We start from the raw sequence: 17,487 nt of genomic DNA on the forward strand, positions 1-17,487 counted from the left end.
CTAATATTTCAACCAATCCACGACGTGTGATTTGTATCATTTGTCTTTTTTAACACAATGAATTGGGTTGTGGCAATGCGACATGTGAATCAATCCAATTTTGGAATGATGGTCTTACAATGTAGTTTATCGTAACCGTCTTTAGTACATTATCCAATAGAGTACAGGGAGACATATTGAATAAATCTATTACAATATGAGACTGTTGCGATATAAAGCAGAAAGGAAAGTGCTTGACGGCAGCCATCATTTTCGAAACTCCAGCAGGATGCACGACTGCGTGTATGCTGCGGCAACGCTCGCCGTCGTCGGCCTCGACCTCGTCCTGTCCGACTACGTTATCGTGCTTCTCTGGACGGCACTCCTCATCGTCTTCTCGCAAGACGCCGCCAGCGTGCTCGCGGTGTACCTCGTCATCATGTACTCTGCGAATGTGGCCTTTGGCTGGACCGGCGTCCTCGCCCTCCTTGTGCTCTATTCTATCTGCGTCCTGGCCGAAGGAGATAAGATACACCAACGATCAAGGTCACAATGCGCCAGCGAGCTCGTGGCATACCTCGTCGTCATGTACTCCACAAATGTGGTCTTTGGCTGGACTGGCGTCCTCGCCTTCTTCCTTCTGTTATGTTTTATCAGCCTCCAGGTCAATGCAGAGAGGATGCACAAACGATCCGTTTGCACGGACGCGCCGAGTCCGACGTCGCTCATCTTTGAATGTCAAGTTTGCTTGGAAAATCAACCGCAGCGTCGGCGGGCCATGACCTCGTGCTCCGACTGCTCGCTCGCGATCTGCGAGACCTGCTTGCGCCAGTACCTGACACTCCGCATCGAAAGCGGCCAAGTCTCGAGGGAGCACCTCTGCTGCCCCGGTTGCCGCGTCGTCTTGCCGCAGCGTGTGCTTACGACGTACCTCAGCGTCGAGCTCTACGCAACGCTTCGAAAGATGGTGCATGACGCGTCCGAGCGTCCAGCGTGTCCGTATGGCCACTGCGCCGGCACCGTGCTGTCGACGCCCCATTGGCTCTTGAAGCGGCGCGTCACGTGCTCGGCGGGCCACGGCATCTGCGTCGAGTGCAACCGACCGTACCACGTCCGCCCCACGTGCGTCGACAAGGCGTACGCGCAGTGGAAGAAGGTGCACGAGGTCCGCAGTTGCCCGCAGTGCAATCGCGACATTGAACGCAACGGCGGCTGCAAGCACATGACCTGCGTCAAGTGCTGGCACGAGTTTTGCTGGCTATGCCGCGCTCCGTGGAGCGGCTACGGCCACCCATGCACCGGTGATGAGTAAAACGGGACTCTATCCAAGTCGAGTTGCATTAATAATATGTGCCATCAACTCGAAGGTCTGAAATCAGCTGCCGCATGGATCAAGACACAGCGCCACTAACCACCGCCGCCACGAATTAGATCTACCCAACATCTCTGCAGTTTTTTCGCATCATCTCGACTGCATCGCCTCAACCGAGCTCTGGGACGCTGAGCTCTAGGACGTTGCTTCCGTTGTGTCCTCGGAGAGCGACCTCTCCGGACAACACAACCCAGTGCCGCTTCGGGTGACCGCATAATTCGCGGTAGAGCTCATCCATGCCACGTCTGGACGACAGTAGTACATATTTCTCCATTGAGTCACTTTACAATTCATTCAACATGTGGGACGCGATCCACGACGTCCACTCGATCATTGACGCCTGCGCGGGTCCGCTCGCGATTTACCTCCAGGGCGATACCCGCAGCAACACTGAAACCATTTGGCATGACAAAGGGCTGGTGCGGCGACCTCGCTCTGCTGCTGCCCAAGACCATCACCGACGACGACTGCCGCTTGATTTGCTCCCGCGCCATGTATGCGCACGTCAAGGTGCAGTGCCGCGTGTGCGACGGTACCTGGCATTGTGTCGTCCTCACCCACCTCGGCGCCGCCGCGATGACGAACTCGGGTGTCGAGTCCTCGCCGAAGTCGCTGTCGTCGGGGGCCACATCGACCTTCTGCAGAGTCATTTGCACGACCATGACGTCGACGCAGCCAGCCTTTACAGAGCGCCGTCTTGCGATGGGATGCCGAAGACGACACGACGGACCGCGCCATGGCCCAGGCGGCGGCGCACAAGTTCTGCCCCTGCTTACTCTTGGGAAGAACGTGTGCTCGACGACCGTGATGGACCAAGCCGCGACGGCCACCTGCATATCGTTCGTGCCTCGCCACGCACCAGCGTGAAGGTGGCACGTGCGCCTCTGTCGACGGCGCCATTGCCCATGACCGTAGAGCTTCCGGGTAACGCAAGCCATTGGTGGGGGTCCATGGATAATACAAGGCGTATTTATGTTTTCTTATTTGTCCACTTGCAGTCCTACCAAGGATAATTTATGCCCTTGGTATCCCCTTGGTATACTGTATCTACTACTACTGTAGTGTGACGGGCGAAGAAATTGCTGAACTATACACCCGAGTAGGAAGTAAGCCTCTTTGTTGGTTATATCCCTTGAGTACACCAAGGATCTAGCCTGAGCTACGGCTGCTCACCACGGACTCGACAGTGTAGTAGAAGACACATATTATTACCATGTAATAGTTATGCAAGCGACACCCATGGTGTGGTGCTGGGCGAGAGAAGCCAGCTGGACTCAGTTTCTACGCGCTGCAAACGGGCGTGCGTCTCGAGTCTTTCATGATTGCAGATTCTATCGCCGAGGCAAATAAAGCGCATCTTCATGCGCGACGTGGCGCCAAGGACCGTCAAGAGGCGTTGGCACACTGCGAGCTCGGCGCTGTTTATCTCGAGCTGGACCTCGAGCGTGTTGCGCGTCCGGAGCAGCGCCGCGGTGACCAGCGTCTCGGTCTCCGGCGACACAGAGAGGTAGACGTAGCACGTGCGTTGTTGCCGACTCAGCCAGCGCGGCAGCGCGTACAAGATCGTTTGGAGCTGGTCGTCGGGCAACTCCGAGTGTCGAAGGTCGAGTCGGAAGAGCGATGTCGAGGTAACAAGCAAGGACGCAAGATCGACAACGGCCTCGCTTGCCAAGGTCACATCGCTTAGTTGAAGGTATTGGAGTACCGGCAGCGGCGGAAGCCTTTTCATCTTGGCTTCGTCGAGCTTGAGTGCCTTCAACGTGGGGGCCAGGGCGGCTACGACGGGCGCCACATCCCGATGCACATCGCTTCTCAGGTGCAAACGCGTGACGGCGGACGTCGCCAGCTTGTCGAAAAGAGCCGGTGTTATGTCCCAGTTGGCGTCGAGCTCAATGGTGAGCTTGCGCAGCTGGCGGGGCAGCGGGGGCGCAGTCGGATCGAAAAACGCATCGCGGGTATGGGGCGTGTAAAAGAGCATGATGGTACGTAGCGTCGTCGACGAGAGAAGCACGCGTGCCAAGGTCTTGGCAGCGCGCGGCGCAAACTCAATGCTATCGAGCTTGAGCAGCCGTGCACTGGGACGCGCGAGCCAATCGAGAAGGCCGTCGCAACTCTGCAGCACGACCTCGTCCATGGCGGACAAGTGCAGACGAGCGAGGCGTGGGCACGAAGCGACAATGGTTGCCATAATGCTGTCCACCTGCTCTTGAGTGGCTCGTTCATTGTTCCAATCGACGCGAAGCGACTCGAGCTTCGTGCACGCGGCGAGCTCCTGGGGTAGCGTGTTTCGTGGTGCCTCGTCGATCCAAATGTAAAGGTGCGTGATGCAGGTGACCCGGTTGCTCAGTCTTGAACCAAGCTCCCGCGGGTCGTTGATGCTTGCACAAACGTCCGTTGTCGGTGGAAGCTGTGTATGTGGGCAAAAGTCGGCGCTGTTTGCAAACCCGTCGAAGATTAGAGTGCGGAGCGCTGGTAGTGCCCTTGTCACTGTCACTACGTCCAAGTCAGCCAAGCTACTGGCATAGGACCTCGGCCAGAGGCTGGAGTTTTGCGTCAGGATCGTCACGAGTGCGTCAAGACACTCGCCGCGAGCATCATTAGGCACCGCGTGGAGAAAGGCCAATACGTCGGTGGTCTCAGTCAAGCAGTGGGTCACCTGCAGCACGATTGGCGGCAGCAGCCAAGGCGCCGCCTCTGTCCGCGCTCGCTTTGGCTCCATCGACGAAATCAAGATGGCAATAGACGCAAAAATAGATGTACGAGTTGAAGTAGCGACGTGCGGAAAGTGCAATGTGGAAAGTGCAATTTCAGCAAAATGTGGGAAATACAATTTTGGCGCCAAAACGGTCGATGAGGTCGTCGTACGTGGACGGTTGCAGCACGACTGCGATCTTCACCGGCTCGCGAGGCCGTCGCTGAAGCCGGGCTTGAAGCGGGTAAACAGCCTTTGCTTCTGTTCTCGGATCATGGAATCCCGGATCTCTCGCGTTGAAAACCGACCAATCAGAGGGCGTTGATTCGATCCCGACCAACGATTGGCTATTGCTCGTGATTGCTCATGCTCGCCCGCCCGTGGTCGACGCTGGTGCTCGGCGCGGCCTTGGGAGCTGCCGCCGCTGCCTACTGCGCGTCGCCGAGCAACCCGGACGCCGAGATGCTGGCGACGATTGCCGACCTTGAGGCGAAGCTCGAGAAGGAGCAAAGCTGCGCGCGCAGGAGCGGCTCGGGCGCACCAACGCCGAGCGCGACGCGCGGCTGATTGCGCAGCAGCAGCTCGACCGCGACGGCTACAACTTTGAGCCGATCGGGTCGGTCGAGTCGTGCTTTGCAGACCGCCGCGGCACGCCTCGCCAAGGCGCGCTCGTGCCCGCGTCCAAGGCGCGCATCCGCCTCGTCACGAGCGTCCCGCCTGCGTCGCTCGAGTGCCTCGACCAGTTCAGCCACGTCTGGGTCCTCTTTGTCTTTCATGAAAACACCAACGTGTCCAAAGTGGCGGCCAATAAGAAGACGACGTACCCGGCCAAGATTGCGCCGCCCCGGTACCCTTGCCTCCCCATGGGACGGTAATAATCCATATTCTGCCTAGGCTCGGTGGGAAGAAGGTCGGTCTCTTCTCGACGCGGACGCCGCACCGCCCCAACTCAATCGGGCTCACGGTCGTCAAGCTCGATGCAGTCTACGAGTACAGTATCGTCCTATATCGGTTGGAGACTCCTCATGCGCACCAACTAGCCGGACGATCGAGATCAGCGGCCACGACTTTGTGCACGGCACGCCCATCTTGGACGTCAAGCCGTACGTGCCGTACGACCGCGTCGACGACCTCGAGTGCCCCGAGTGGGTCATGGAGCGCCACGACATTCTGCCGCGACCTGTCGAGTTTGCCGACGAGTAGCACACTTTAGTTTGTTGCGTCTGGTTTCAGTACGACGTGTGTAGAGCCTTGGCGCAGCTGGAAGCAGCAATCAACTCCAAGCAGCTCGAGTTTTACCAGAGCGTCGACGAGCTCAAGGACGCGATCGCGCAGATCCTCGTGCTCGACATTCGCAGCGTGCACCAGAAGCGCGGCCAGGCCACCGACGCGCTCTTCTCGTTCCGCCTCGACAAACTCCGTGTTGAGTTTGCGACGCTCGAGGCCAGCATCCGCGTCGTCCAGTGCGCCATTGACGCGGAGGCATCGCTTGCACGTTAATGGCCCTCTACGAATGACGACTACTACATGGACGCTAAACATCGCAAGGTTGTAAAGAAGGAGCGCGGGAGCTGAAAGCGAGGAGCTTCACAAAGCCGCGTCTCCTGGAGCAGCGACACGGCGAGGCGATCGCCAACCTCCCAGCGACCGGCGGCGTCGGCACCGAGAGGGACCCTACGCCAACTCGTGCGTCGACATTGCGACATTGCGATCAACGCGGTTGCGCCACAGATATTTACAACAACTACGACGCTGGCTCCGAACTTTACGTCCAATTCAACATCCGTAGTACTAGTAAGTAGATATCTACTAGGATACATCAAGAGATCACAGCAGCGCTCAGTCCTCATACTCGGTGGTATCTTGCACGTCAACCCAGATGGTCGTGGACGGACCGACGAGGTTATCCGAGACGCGTTACGAGTCGAGCGCCTCGTTTCCGTCGACAGACAAATGGACGATTGCCAATGTGGTCAAACTGTCTGATGCTTTCCATCGCGCCAGCAAGACAACGACGCCGATCGGCGCTCGTCGCGGTCCAGCTCGATACTACCGATACCTTACCTCCTGCTCTGCGGAGCTTCCTCGGCGTGTCTCACAAGTCGCCCGGCCAAGATCGTCATTTGGTGATTTGCCTGCTTGGCGAAATGTCATCCGTCGTGTTCGTTCTGCTGGCGCTTGGGCTGCTGCTACTGGCGGTCGTGCTGCGACCCACGACGCCATCGCCCACCGCGGCTCCGTCGCGCTGCTCCATCTGCTGGGACGCTCTCGCCGACCGCGTTGACCACTGCGGCCTCTGCACGACGCTCTGCTGCACACCGTGCCTTCGAGTGTACCTCCAGCGCAAGGCCGAATCGCCCAAGACGACGTTCGAGAGCCTTGCGTGCGTGGGCTGTGCGCGGCCACTCACCAAGACGGTCTTACGAGAGCTCCTGCCACCAAGACTGTACGCGACCTTGTGCAAGCGGCTCGCGCCACGCGACGCCGCGACCTGCCCCCGACGCGGCTGCGACGGCACGCTGTACCTCGAAGTCGGTCGGAGCAGGTGGTTCTTTCAGCGGCGCGCCTTTTGCTCGCGCTGCCTGCGGCCCGCGTGCCTCAAGTGCGGGAAGGCGTATCATTGCCTGCCGACGTGCGCGGACCGCCGCTTCGAGGCCTACTGCCGCGCCCACAACGTCCAGACGTGTCCTCAGTGCTACCGCTACATCCAACGGTCCGGTGGCTGTCATTACATGGCGTGCATCAAGTGCTCCCACGCTTTCTGCTGGAAGTGTCGGCTGCCATGGCGTTTCGGCCACACCTGCTAACGACTCTTCACTAAACCTCGAAAAGACTAGCGTACTATAATCGTGTCTTGTTGTACAACTCTACGACAACAAACAGAAATGATGAAGTCTAGGCCGACCACGCCTGGCGCATGATCTCGGCGGCTTCCTTGGCGTTGCGCTTGGAGAGACCGACGGCCGACGTCGGGAGCGCGTCGCGGCCGATGAACTTGAGGTCCTTGACGCCGACCTTCTCAAAGTGCGGGCGCACGTAGAGCCACGCGCCTTGGTTCACGGGCTCCTCCTGGATCCACGTCACGTCCGTCACGTTGGCGTAGCTCGCGAGCTGCTCCTGGACCTGCGCGAACGGGAAGGGCGCGAGCTCCTCAACGCGGATGATTGCCGTGTCGCTGCGGCCGTGCGCCGCGCGTTGCTTGACGAGGTCGTAGTAGAGCTTGCCCGAGACGAAGAGCACGCGCTTGACGTCCGCCTTGGGGAGGTCGTCGCCGATCACGGGCTGGAACGACGTGCCGGGCGCCATCTCGTCGAGCGTCGACGTGGCTTCCGCGAGGCGGAGGAGCGTCTTGGGCGCCATGACGACGACCGGCTTGCGGAAGTCGCGGAGCTGCTGGCGGCGGAGCAGGTGGAAGTAGTTGGCCGGCGTCGTGAGGTTGACCACCGACATGTTGATGTCGGTCTCGTACGCGCTGAGCGAGTCGCGCAGCGTCGACTCGAGCGCCTGCGAATCGACGAGCTGGAGGAAGCGCTCGGGCTTGCCGCTCGAGTGGTCGGGGCCGGCGCCGTCGTAGCCGTGCGGCAGCAGCATCACGAGACCCGACTGGCGCATCCACTTGGACTCGCCGGACGCGATGAACTGGTCGATGACGATCTGCGCGCCGTTGAAAAAGTCGCCAAACTGCGCTTCCCAGATGCAGAGGTTCTTCGGGTCTTCCCACGAGTAGCCGTACTCGTACCCGAGCACCGCGAGCTCCGAGAGGTTGCTGTTGACGACGCTGAAGCGCGACTTGGCCGGGTTGAGCTCCGCGGGCAGGTGCTGGAACGGGAAGTACATGTCTTCGCTGCCCTGGTCCGTGAACGCGGCGTGGCGGTGGCTGAACGTCGCGCGGCGGCAGTCCTGGCCGGCGAGGCGCACCGAGTGGCCGTCCTTGAGGAGCGAGCCGAAGGCCATGGCCTCGGCCGTCGACCAGTCGACCTTGACGGTCTCCTGCGCGAGAAGCTTCTTGCGCGCCTGGATGTGCGTGCGCTCGAGGCGGTCGTGCACCTTGATCGACGCCGGCACGTCGACAGACGCGAGCGCCAACTGCTTGAGCGTGTCGACGGCAACACCCGTGTCGACCGACGCACGCTGCTCGGCCGGCGTCGGCTGGTGCATCGTCGCCCACTTGCCCTTGAACGCGTCGACGTCCGTCGGCTTGTAGCTGGCGACCTTGGCGAGCTCGGCCTCGAGGTGCGCCGTGAGCTTCGTCTTGAGCTTCTCGATCGCATCGGGCGTGAGGACCTTCTGCTCCACGAGCTGCTGGCCATAGACCGTCGGGAAGCTGCCCTTGGCCGTGATGGCGCCGTACATGCCCGGCTGCGTGAAGCGCGGCTCGTCCACTTCGTTGTGGCCGTGGCGGCGGAACGTCCAGAGGTCGATGACGACGTCCTTCTTGAACTTGTTGCGGAACTGCGTCGCAATGTGCGCGGCCTGGAGCACGTGCGAGATTGACTCGCCGTTGACGTGGATCACGGGGATCTCAAAGCCCTTGGCCACGTCCGTGCAGTACGTCGACGAGCGACCGTCGCGCTTCGTGGTCGTGAACCCGACCTGGTTGTTGACGACGATGTGGACCGAGCCATCCGTCTTGAACGACGGCAGCTGGCTCAGCGAGAGGCCTTCCGGAACGCAGCCCTGGCCCGAGAACGCCGCGTCACCGTGGAGAAGGAGCGCCATGGCCTTGGCACCCGCGTCGTTCTTGGCGCGGGCCTTGCCCGTCGCGACGGGGTTGATGATCTCGAGGTGCGACGGGTTGTGGAGGAGGCTCACGTGCACCTTCTTGCCAATGCCGTAGTCCATGCTCTGGGCAATGTGCGACGTGACGTCGTCGACACCGTGGATGTGGTCCGGGAACTCGGAGTGGCCCTGGATCTTGTACAAAAGCTTGTGCACGGGGTACTCAAGGAGCCCGACGAGGAGCGCGAGGCGGCCACGATGCGGCATGCCGATGATGACGTCCGAGACCTCTTCGGCCGACGCCGTCGAGAGGATCGTCTGGATCGCGACCAGCATGCTCTCGGCGCCCTCGCCCGAGTAGCGCTTGAACGACGAAAACTTCTTGGCCAAAAAGTTTTCGAACACCTCGGCCGTCATCATGGCCGTGAATGCGTTGCGCTGCATGGCCGGCGTGACCTTGAGCGACGGGGACTCCATCGCCTGTGCGAGCCACTCACGCTCCTCGGTCGACCGGAGGTGCTCCATCTCAATGCCGATGGGCCCGCAGTACGTCGAGCGCAGCTGCGCGTAGAGCGAGTCCGGCGTCGTGTTGGCCGCATCGCTAAAGAAGACTTCGCCGCTGGCATCGACGGCGCCGAGGCTCAGGACAGGCGCGAACGCCGCCGACGCGAGCTCCGGCAGGGGCTTGGGCTTCTCGAGGTGGAGCGGGTCGAGCGAGGCTTCGAGGTGGCCGTGCTTGCGGAAGGCACCGACCATGGAGCGGACGGCGAGGCCTTCGACCGAGGTCGCGGAGGCGAACGAGCGGCGCGAGACGGCGGCCGCGCGCTGGTGGACTCGGGAGGCAGCGGCGCGGAGCATGGCAAATCGGCTTGTGAGGACCGCCCTCTTCGTCCCCAAGATCCCCTCACGTGGACGTGCGTGTCAGAACATTTTGGCCAATCAGCAACGCGGACGCGCTTGAACTTTCTTTTCAGCGAGTGGGATTGGCTCTTTTCAGCCAATCCGACACCTCCATTGCTTCAGCGAATCATATCCTAGCATCGAAGTTCGCACTTGAACTTGGCTGACTGGCACCCACGCCATCCAGGACAGACGGCTGGTCGCCGCCTCGCCGCGCATCGCGTCTCGACGGTCGGCGGCAAGCTGGCGCGCCGTGCGTTAAGCGTGCTAGATGCGGCCACAAGTGTACGAATCTCGAAATGCGGCGGCCACGAGGACGAAAATGGACCCGGATCGGAGGCTGTCACAAGGTGATTTGGCGCCACGCCGCTTCGATTTTAAAGAATCCCATACACATATAAAGATATTTTAATGAACGCAATCGAAGCAGTGTCGGATGCGTGCCCCTGACGACCCGTGGAAGCCAGCCAGCTGGTTGCACCCGACACGCTAAAGTGAGCGCCTCACCGCCAAGATTCAACAAAGCCCACGAGCGAAGCCGACCGAAGAGCCATCCTCGGCGGACGCAGCCCAGTGGCAAGACTCGCAATTGTCTTGTTCCTCCAATTCATTTGCACACACGAGTACCGTAAAGCTATTAGCTCGGCGAATGATGTCGAGCAGCTGTGTGGGGCAAAGTGCCGTTCCGTCATCCATTCTGCGTCCATGGACATCCAGAAGACGGGTACCCATCACACGACCGTCGTCACCCTCAACGCTCCGACTGCTCGCCCCGACCGACCTTTCTCGGTCGGGACTGTTGATGTCTGTGCAATTCATTCTTCTCAGACACGAAGTGTATGCAAAGTGGATACTCTGAGGCAATGCGACGAAGGACTGTCTGCTCAAAAGTGGACACCGCTGAGTTGGAGGAGGCGCTTGTAAAAGGCAATGACCGCCGTCTCGTGCCCAGCAAACGTGATCGTTGGTGTCTTGGACATGTCCTCGGAAAACTGAACCGCATGAGGCCACCGCAGTACAGTGATGAGGTACCTCTTCAAAGAACTCGGTCACGACGGGCTCGGCCATGAGGCCCATGAGCTCTAGTGAAATCGGACATTCTGTGCTGCAGAAGTGAGTGATACCGTCATCGTTCATGACACGCTTCATGAGTTTCTGCGTAAACTTGATGCGCTTGAGTTCCACAACCTACACGGCCTCGGACATGAGCGTTGCCAGTGAGAGGATAGGTACCGGCACTGCATCGTTCGTCTCGGTCACACCTGCGGGCGTAGCTACTGCGAGCAGCGGCTCAGTCCCTGGCGGGCTTGTGGCGGTTGGCATCGCAGCAGTCAATGGCGCTTCCAACGGGGTTGTCTCGGACTCGACGCGCACGGGCTCGGACGCCGAAGCAATGACGTCATCGACCAGTCTGCACTCGCGTCGATTGCAGGTATTCGTGTGTCCAGGTTACCTGCAGATGCTGCGAAGAAGCTCGCAGACGGCCGCGTCGTCTTCGTGAAATGCTAGCATCGACGGGTCCTGCGCAATCTACGACTGCGGTTGCATACACTGTGTACAACGAGGTCATTCGTACTTCAAGCACGATGGCCTGCTCGTCCGGCGTCATGGACACGGTCGGGCACAGCAAGCGCGCGGTCGCGAGCCGCTCAACCTACGATGATTCCGTAGCAGGAGTGCTCAAGAGCGAGCGAGTACACACCGCCTCTTGTAGCGAGAGGTCTTGGAAGCGCTGCGACGGAAGGCTGCTCGTCCGTGGCTCACCGTGTGTCTCAAGAGGCACTTCTTCACGAGGGGCCTCCGCGGCCGGTGCAGCAACCTCGACGTCTGGCGCAGCACCACCCTCGACGATCGGTGTAATGACCGGCAGTAGCTCGGGCGCCTCTGGAATGTCCGAAATGTCTCCGTCAATGGCTCTACAAGACAAGAAGGTATCATTTAGGGGAACGTGATCCGCGTGCTCGTACACGATGAAGCCACGGAGAAGGTCCGCGACGCCGGGCTCGTCGATGTGGAAAGGCAGCAACTGCGGGGCGGCGGCCAACTAGACGACGATGCGGCAACGTACGTCTATACAAGAAGGGTACCTCTCGAATGACTCGGCTCTGGTCCTCCGACATGGTTGGCGTCGGCACCATGAGTCGGTTCTGCGCCAGCAGCGTGACCTGCAGCGTGCACTGTGAGATCAAAGACCAAGTGCTTTGACAACCAACCGCGTCTTGGAGGGGTAAGCGCTGGTATACGACGCGCGTCGGGTCGGGCGCAGGCATGAGGTACTTGCGCAGCTCCGTGTAAAAGAGGCGCAGCACTGGCTCGGACGTCTGGAGGTAAATCACCGACGGGTCCAAGCTCACTACAGCGCGATATCAAGCACCTCTGTCGTACGACGCGTTTGCAACCTTCGCGCAAGGCCTGGAGAATGCTCGGCTCGGACAAGAAGAGCGCCATCTTGGGCTCGAGAAGCATCTACACATAGCTTACGCCTCCGATGGCGGTACCAGCGCACCTTCTGGACGGTCGCCGCATCAAACTTGACGCTTAAAATGAACGCTTCGAGCGACGTGTCCTGGACCTCGTGCTCGGTCGACGGCCCCGTGTGCGCGTACTTGCGCTCGAGCTTGGCGAGGAGGTCGGCCTCGCGCCCGCGGAAGGCGCGGACGATCGTCGGCACTACTCCCACCGGCATTGACCAACGATTTCTTGCGAAGACCAACCTTGCGAGAGCTTGGCGGGGTTGTACTTGGCGTAGAACGCTGTGATCGCCTCAAGGTATTGCCTACTCCACTGGTTGGAAAGAGTCGAGAGATGTCGCGCACCGCAGCGACTGGCGAATCGCTCGCACGCGCATTTTGGCCCGCCACATGCGCACCGTCTAGACACAATATTGGGTTGCTGCACAGCAAACGACGAGTACCGATTGGAGGACGAGGCAGGCGTCGGCGCGCAGCCGGTCGCGCTGCCGGTGCAACACGAGCTGCAGTGCGTCCGAGTAGAAGATCATGGTCGCGCCGATCGCAAAACTGCGGCCTCGGGCCCTAGCCGCACTCGATACATTGATACAAAGAAACATAACGTACTCGTGCGGCAACGCTTCGTGGACAAACGCCTCGACCTGGCTCTCGAGCGACTCGATCGGACCTGAAATTGCGTTTCGTATCGATGTATCAATGCATGAACCAATCCGTGACCTGGAAAAAGCATTCGGTAGCGCTGGTGGAAGACGGCGAGAAGCGTGTGGTGCCGAAAGAGCAAGCTCGCCCACGTCGCAACTTGTGCAAGCATGTGGCCCTTGACCTGCGCTTCGAGCAGCGGCTTATCCAGTGCAAAGTAGTCCTACCCACGTCTCAGCCATATCGAATTCGACACAAGGTAATACCTTCGATGACGGCAAGCGCGCGCGGAAACAGTGCACAAAGTGAGGCTTGGTCTCGCGCAGCGCCGCCAGCGTCGCCATCACGTGGGCTCGGTACTGGCTCGACACGCTCGGTGTCTGCCGCTTCGAGGCACTCGGCAGCGTGTGGTGCGTCAGCAGCGCCTAAGATCTTAAGTGGAAACGACGTTGCTGCCATCCAAGCACCTTGACAAACGCGTTCTCGGACGTTGGCACGAGCGCTTGCAATTCGCCCGAGAGCGCCTCGCTGTTTTTCGCCACAAAGTTGATCGCGCTACATGCGTCCTGTCCTCGCCGAGCGCATTGGTCGATGCATCGTACGTGTACGTGACGGCGCTGCGGTGGTGGAGAACGGTAAACTGCAGCGGATCGGGCTCGACGCGCAGCCCGTCATGCGACGCGTTGCGCAGGTACAGCGCGCGTACAAAGCGGCTACGACCACTGGGGATGCAGAGGAGTTCCAGCAGAGATCTATGGTGGCACCTATTCTTCGCTTGCTTGGCGTCTTGCTCGTTGCCGTGGAGCAGCGTGGCTTCCTCGAGGCAGGCCCAGACACCGACGGCGCTCTCGAGGACCTGCATGCCCGAGCCTTCGTGCACGAGGAGGCTGCCGTGGTGCGTCGGCCAGAGCGCGTCCAGTCCTTCGGCAAAGTACAGCGCGCATTGCGCCTCGCTCGCAAACTGCACGTGCAAGACGGCCAGCTTCTCGGTGAGGTAGTTGATGCACAGTTGCTACGCTTCCATGTAGCACTCTTCCGAGAGAGAGGCGGTACCTCGAACGAGTTGACTTGCATGTCTTCAAACCCAAAGACGTCGAGGAGCGTCACGTCGCAGAGCTCCTTTGGCTACGCAGAAACTCAACGCGAGTTGCCGGGCGGTCGTTCGGTGTACCGCGTCCGCGCTGGGCGCCGTGGACCGGTTCAGAAGCGCGACGAGGGCGTGGAAGAGGCCGTCGTAGAGCAGTCTACGCAAACGTCTGAGTGCACACTCCAATGAGGCGACGGCTACCGAGCCAAGCTGTCGCGGGCCTTGATCGCGTGGGGTCGGTGCACGTGGAGCTCGTACGTTTCGGACGCTTTGGCCACGTTGAGGCTGTCGACATAATACCATGACATGAGTTCGAAGCGAGCGCTTGACCTACCGTTTGGTGCAGAGCGCGTGCTCGATCGCAGCAGGTGCCAGCTACATCGCGCGTCTCAGCACATGTGCTTATGCATCCGAGTCCAATGACCGAAAGGAGGCGGGCGATCGTATCCAGTGCGCTCTTGTCGGCAATGCGCACGCCTTCGGCAACGCCCTGCGCGTTGAGTACGTCGTCTGCATCCATGCGTGTCATCGCCCATACAAAGACAGCCTATAATCAGTACCAAAGGGGATATTGCCAAGGTGCAAGATGGCTGCCAGCACGCGGAAGATCGCGAGACGATCGAGCTCCGAGACGCCGACAAGGTCAAAGCAGCGCAGCACTTGGTGCCAGCGCTGGCGGTCCTCATCGTACGACGCGACGCTCCTACACGAGTAGCATTCCGTCAACGCTCGACACTCGCACTAGCAGACGACGGACGACGCGATCGTGCTCGAGCGGGCATTCCCGAGGTATCTACACACGCCTCTTCAGAAGACGCTTTTCGTTGACGTGGCGTACGCAAAGGCGAGGGGCGACGCAGCGTCGAGGCGCAGCTCCGCGAGAAGCGACGCGCTGCCGCCGAGCAGGAGGGCGTAAAAGATATGAAAGTTGAAGGCTACGCAAGGACGATCAATCCTGTGTCGCGAGACTTTCCGTACTGTCTGCGCTCGCGTTGGTGACGCGCGACGTCTCGAGGAAGAAGGGCGTGATCGCGCCGCCTGATGACAGGTCCCTTTGATGATCACGAGAGAGCGATGCGCAAACCGTAGAGGTGGCCCGTCGTTGTGTGCACGCGGAAGGCCGTCGATTTGCCAAAGCGCGACGAGTTCGGGTTGTGCATCTAGCGTCCGCGTGGCACACCGCGCGTCCCACGAGAGGGCTACCGTCGTCGCATTTCCAAAGGCCTCGAGCAGCACGTTGCCATCGAGGAGGACGGACAAGAGGCGCGCGGCCTATGTCGTTATATGAGACAGACCGAGATACGCGTCGCGATGTAATACGCGTGGGTTTTTGACGTAAAACACAAACTGCTCTTCGTCCTCGAGGCGCTGGAGCTCGTCGTACGACTACACCACGCTCGTTAGTCGCTTGATACTTGGATCGTTTGCAGACGCCAAAAAACATGTGGTCCATGTGCACTTGCGGCAGTCTACAAGATGACGCGTCACGCGTCACACGCGGCGGCAAGGACCTACTGCTTGACACCGTGGCTCACGGCGAGCATCTCGGGCCAGCGCTCGGGCGTAATGTCCAAGTAAATCGTCTCGTACTGAACCCTACCCCTGGTATGAAACCCGACATGGATAGATAGGATTGCATACTGCTTGGACGCGAGGAGGTCCATGAGGTGCGCCTCGTCGCTGCGCATTTTGATCGTGCTCTTGGTCGAGCTTGTAAAGAGTTGCACCTAGCCCCCGCGTTCGTGTCTAGTCCGCCGATGTATTCAAGTATACCGTCGGCGGTTTGGGCGCTTGCTGGATCGTCGCAATGTACTTGAGCACGTGCTTGGCAAAGTCCGTTTTGCCACTGCCTGACTCGCCCATGAGCACGATGCTTTCGGGCTCCTTCATGTCCAGCACGCTCGACAGCGTTCTACGCATCTTCTTTTTGTATCAACTTGATAGAAAACGATCGCACCGCTTGGCCAGCGCAAACGGGTGCGGGCTGCAGACCGCGACGTCATGGTCGCGGTACCTAGTCGGTGCCTGCTATCGATTTCTTGTCTCCAGATATCTGCGTACCACAACACCGTGGCTTCGTCGTAGATCGAGTTGCCGGCCGTGTGGTGCAAGAGACGTGGCGCCGGGTTGACCATCAAGAGCGTGTCGCCCACACTCGTGTAGACGCGGTCGGCCTAGTCCTTTTACTAAAACAACTTTTCAACGCAGAAACATGCGTGGTACCTCGAAGCGCCGAGCGAGCGCGTCGACGAGATCGTCGGTCGTAATGGGCGCGTCCAGCACTTGGAGCAGGTCGTCGTCGAGCTCTCGATGGGCGTTCCACGACCGCTTGGCCGCCAGCGCTTCCTGCACGGGCCGTCGCATCACGCTAGAGCGAGCACAAAACAGTACCTGCTGGTACAACGCTGTGTACTTGGCCATCGTCTTGGAGCGCGGCGACAAGGCCACAAAGGCCGGGTCCAGCGTCTCAAAGTACTTGCGTGTGCCAGACGGCAGCAGCGGCGCAGGCGTCTCCACTGGCATCTCCACCAGCACTGGCGCCTCCACTAGCACTGGCGCCTCGTCCGGCGGCGTCGTGGACAACGCTGACAGCCCATTGACGTCGGCCGACGAGAGCCGCAAGCGTGCGGCGTGGGCGTCCTCGTACCTAGAGCAGCCTCGTGAGTCGGTCGGCTCAACTCGTCGCGACGCACTTGTAGCGGAGCTCGAGGGCCTCCTGGAGCACTTGGTTTTCCAGCAAGCTCAAGCTGAGCCCGGCCGCTTGCTCGTGCGTGAAGACGATGCTGCGGCACAGCTCGAGGTACTAAGCAGCGAGCGTATCGAGGTCCATTCGAACGAAACCACGCGCAGTGTACCTGGTCCGACGTCCACTGCAGCGGGTCGTCGCCCCACTCGGTCTTGGCCGTTTGCACGAGCTGCTGGAGCTTCCCGATCTCGAGGAGCATCCCAAAGACGTCGGACGCGCCCGTGTCCAGCGACCGCGTCGACGACGCACGCAACGTCGTGCTGCGCAGCATCATGGTGAGGCGCACCGGCGGGACGGACGCCGCCATGACCTTGCGCAGCGCTTCAATCTGCCGCCGCTATGAGCCATGTACTTTGGTCCATCGAGAGTACCCAGCACGTGCGCTCGGCGTCGGTCGCTGCGAGCATCGTGAGCACGAACGGCTTGGCGTCGTGGTCGCTCGAGGTCTTCTTGAGCTGGAACGCAAACATCTACAGGCGACGCTGAGCCAGAGCAATGGCGACGGGGACGTCGCTGCCTTGTCCTTGGTCGTCGTCGGCGTCACGACGTCTTGGATCGCGACGCGGACAGCGCCTTTCTGCTTCTTGCGCTTGTCGTCCGCAAAGTAGACGAGCGCTCCGTCCTTGAGGAGCACGAAGTAGCGCGTCTTGACCGTCGAGAAGAAGTGGTGGCCGCGCTTCTTGAGCCAGCCCTCGAGCGCGACGTTGTCGTCCGCGATCGGCGCCGACACGGACGCGCGCCGCCCCAAGAACCCGCTCATGGACCTGACCGAATTGGTTTTCCGCATTAAAATAGCACAAGGCCTCTATGCAATATTATTGCACTTGCCAAACCCCGAAGATCGCAATCGCAGCCAATGGCATCGCAGCATGCAAAGACGGG

At 60.2% G+C, this 17,487-nt stretch overlaps 8 protein-coding genes across 8 annotated transcripts; 4 read left to right on the forward strand and 4 right to left on the reverse strand.

The window, feature by feature from the left end:
• Positions 1-263: 263 nt before the first annotated feature.
• On the forward strand, positions 264-1,338 carry SPRG_03422 (hypothetical protein). Its single transcript, XM_012341995.1, has one exon. It carries the CDS (start codon positions 269-271, stop codon positions 1,289-1,291), a length of 1,023 nt encoding a protein of 340 aa, XP_012197385.1. The 5' UTR covers positions 264-268; the 3' UTR covers positions 1,292-1,338.
• A 418-nt stretch (positions 1,339-1,756) lies between these two features.
• Positions 1,757-2,218, forward strand: SPRG_03423 (hypothetical protein; the record flags this gene model as incomplete). The annotated part of the gene is made up of 1 exon (XM_012341996.1): positions 1,757-2,218. One exon carries the CDS (start codon positions 1,757-1,759, stop codon positions 2,216-2,218), a length of 462 nt encoding a protein of 153 aa, XP_012197386.1.
• Positions 2,219-2,573: 355 nt separating this feature from the next.
• On the reverse strand, positions 2,574-3,573 carry SPRG_03424 (hypothetical protein; the record flags this gene model as incomplete). The annotated part of the gene is made up of 1 exon (XM_012341997.1): positions 2,574-3,573. Exon 1 carries the CDS (start codon positions 3,537-3,539, stop codon positions 2,574-2,576), a length of 966 nt encoding a protein of 321 aa, XP_012197387.1. The 5' UTR covers positions 3,540-3,573.
• An 836-nt stretch (positions 3,574-4,409) lies between these two features.
• SPRG_03425 (hypothetical protein) lies at positions 4,410-5,543 on the forward strand (the record flags this gene model as incomplete). The annotated part of the gene is made up of 5 exons (XM_012341998.1): positions 4,410-4,436; positions 4,556-4,890; positions 4,938-5,033; positions 5,084-5,242; positions 5,291-5,543. 5 exons carry the CDS (start codon positions 4,410-4,412, stop codon positions 5,541-5,543), a joined length of 870 nt encoding a protein of 289 aa, XP_012197388.1.
• A 647-nt stretch (positions 5,544-6,190) lies between these two features.
• Positions 6,191-6,850, forward strand: SPRG_03426 (hypothetical protein; the record flags this gene model as incomplete). Its single annotated transcript, XM_012341999.1, has 1 exon — positions 6,191-6,850. One exon carries the CDS (start codon positions 6,191-6,193, stop codon positions 6,848-6,850), a length of 660 nt encoding a protein of 219 aa, XP_012197389.1.
• A 16-nt stretch (positions 6,851-6,866) lies between these two features.
• SPRG_03427 (oxoglutarate dehydrogenase) lies at positions 6,867-9,687 on the reverse strand. Its single transcript, XM_012342000.1, has one exon. It carries the CDS (start codon positions 9,618-9,620, stop codon positions 6,939-6,941), a length of 2,682 nt encoding a protein of 893 aa, XP_012197390.1. The 5' UTR covers positions 9,621-9,687; the 3' UTR covers positions 6,867-6,938.
• An 859-nt stretch (positions 9,688-10,546) lies between these two features.
• On the reverse strand, positions 10,547-11,271 carry SPRG_19489 (hypothetical protein; the record flags this gene model as incomplete). Its single annotated transcript, XM_012342024.1, has 6 exons — positions 10,547-10,654; positions 10,695-10,744; positions 10,787-10,850; positions 10,896-11,073; positions 11,116-11,192; positions 11,239-11,271. 6 exons carry the CDS (start codon positions 11,269-11,271, stop codon positions 10,547-10,549), a joined length of 510 nt encoding a protein of 169 aa, XP_012197414.1.
• Positions 11,272-12,139: 868 nt separating this feature from the next.
• On the reverse strand, positions 12,140-17,365 carry SPRG_19490 (hypothetical protein; the record flags this gene model as incomplete). Its single annotated transcript, XM_012342025.1, has 35 exons — positions 12,140-12,145; positions 12,169-12,332; positions 12,377-12,438; positions 12,479-12,534; positions 12,577-12,697; positions 12,740-12,800; positions 12,851-12,995; positions 13,039-13,197; positions 13,240-13,327; positions 13,375-13,485; positions 13,537-13,784; positions 13,826-13,897; positions 13,944-14,016; positions 14,061-14,144; positions 14,194-14,234; positions 14,284-14,369; positions 14,420-14,562; positions 14,617-14,652; positions 14,698-14,794; positions 14,838-14,897; positions 14,944-15,019; positions 15,063-15,131; positions 15,180-15,245; positions 15,292-15,328; positions 15,375-15,455; positions 15,501-15,586; positions 15,633-15,771; positions 15,817-15,873; positions 15,921-16,033; positions 16,083-16,205; positions 16,251-16,506; positions 16,553-16,662; positions 16,715-16,933; positions 16,977-17,075; positions 17,123-17,365. 35 exons carry the CDS (start codon positions 17,363-17,365, stop codon positions 12,140-12,142), a joined length of 3,687 nt encoding a protein of 1,228 aa, XP_012197415.1.
• Between the last annotated feature and the right edge of the window lie 122 nt (positions 17,366-17,487).

The sequence above is a fragment of the Saprolegnia parasitica genome, assembly GCF_000151545.1.
Source record: "Saprolegnia parasitica CBS 223.65 unplaced genomic scaffold supercont2.8, whole genome shotgun sequence".
Taxonomy (NCBI): domain Eukaryota; phylum Oomycota; class Saprolegniomycetes; order Saprolegniales; family Saprolegniaceae; genus Saprolegnia; species Saprolegnia parasitica.

What these genes read in the sequence shown, in the direction of transcription:
- SPRG_03427 (XM_012342000.1), bottom strand. Translation starts at nt 9,620, where the DNA reads ATGCTCCGCGCCGCTGCCTCCCGAGTCCACCAGCGCGCGGCCGCCGTC.
- SPRG_03422 (XM_012341995.1), top strand. Translation starts at nt 269, where the DNA reads ATGCACGACTGCGTGTATGCTGCGGCAACGCTCGCCGTCGTCGGCCTC.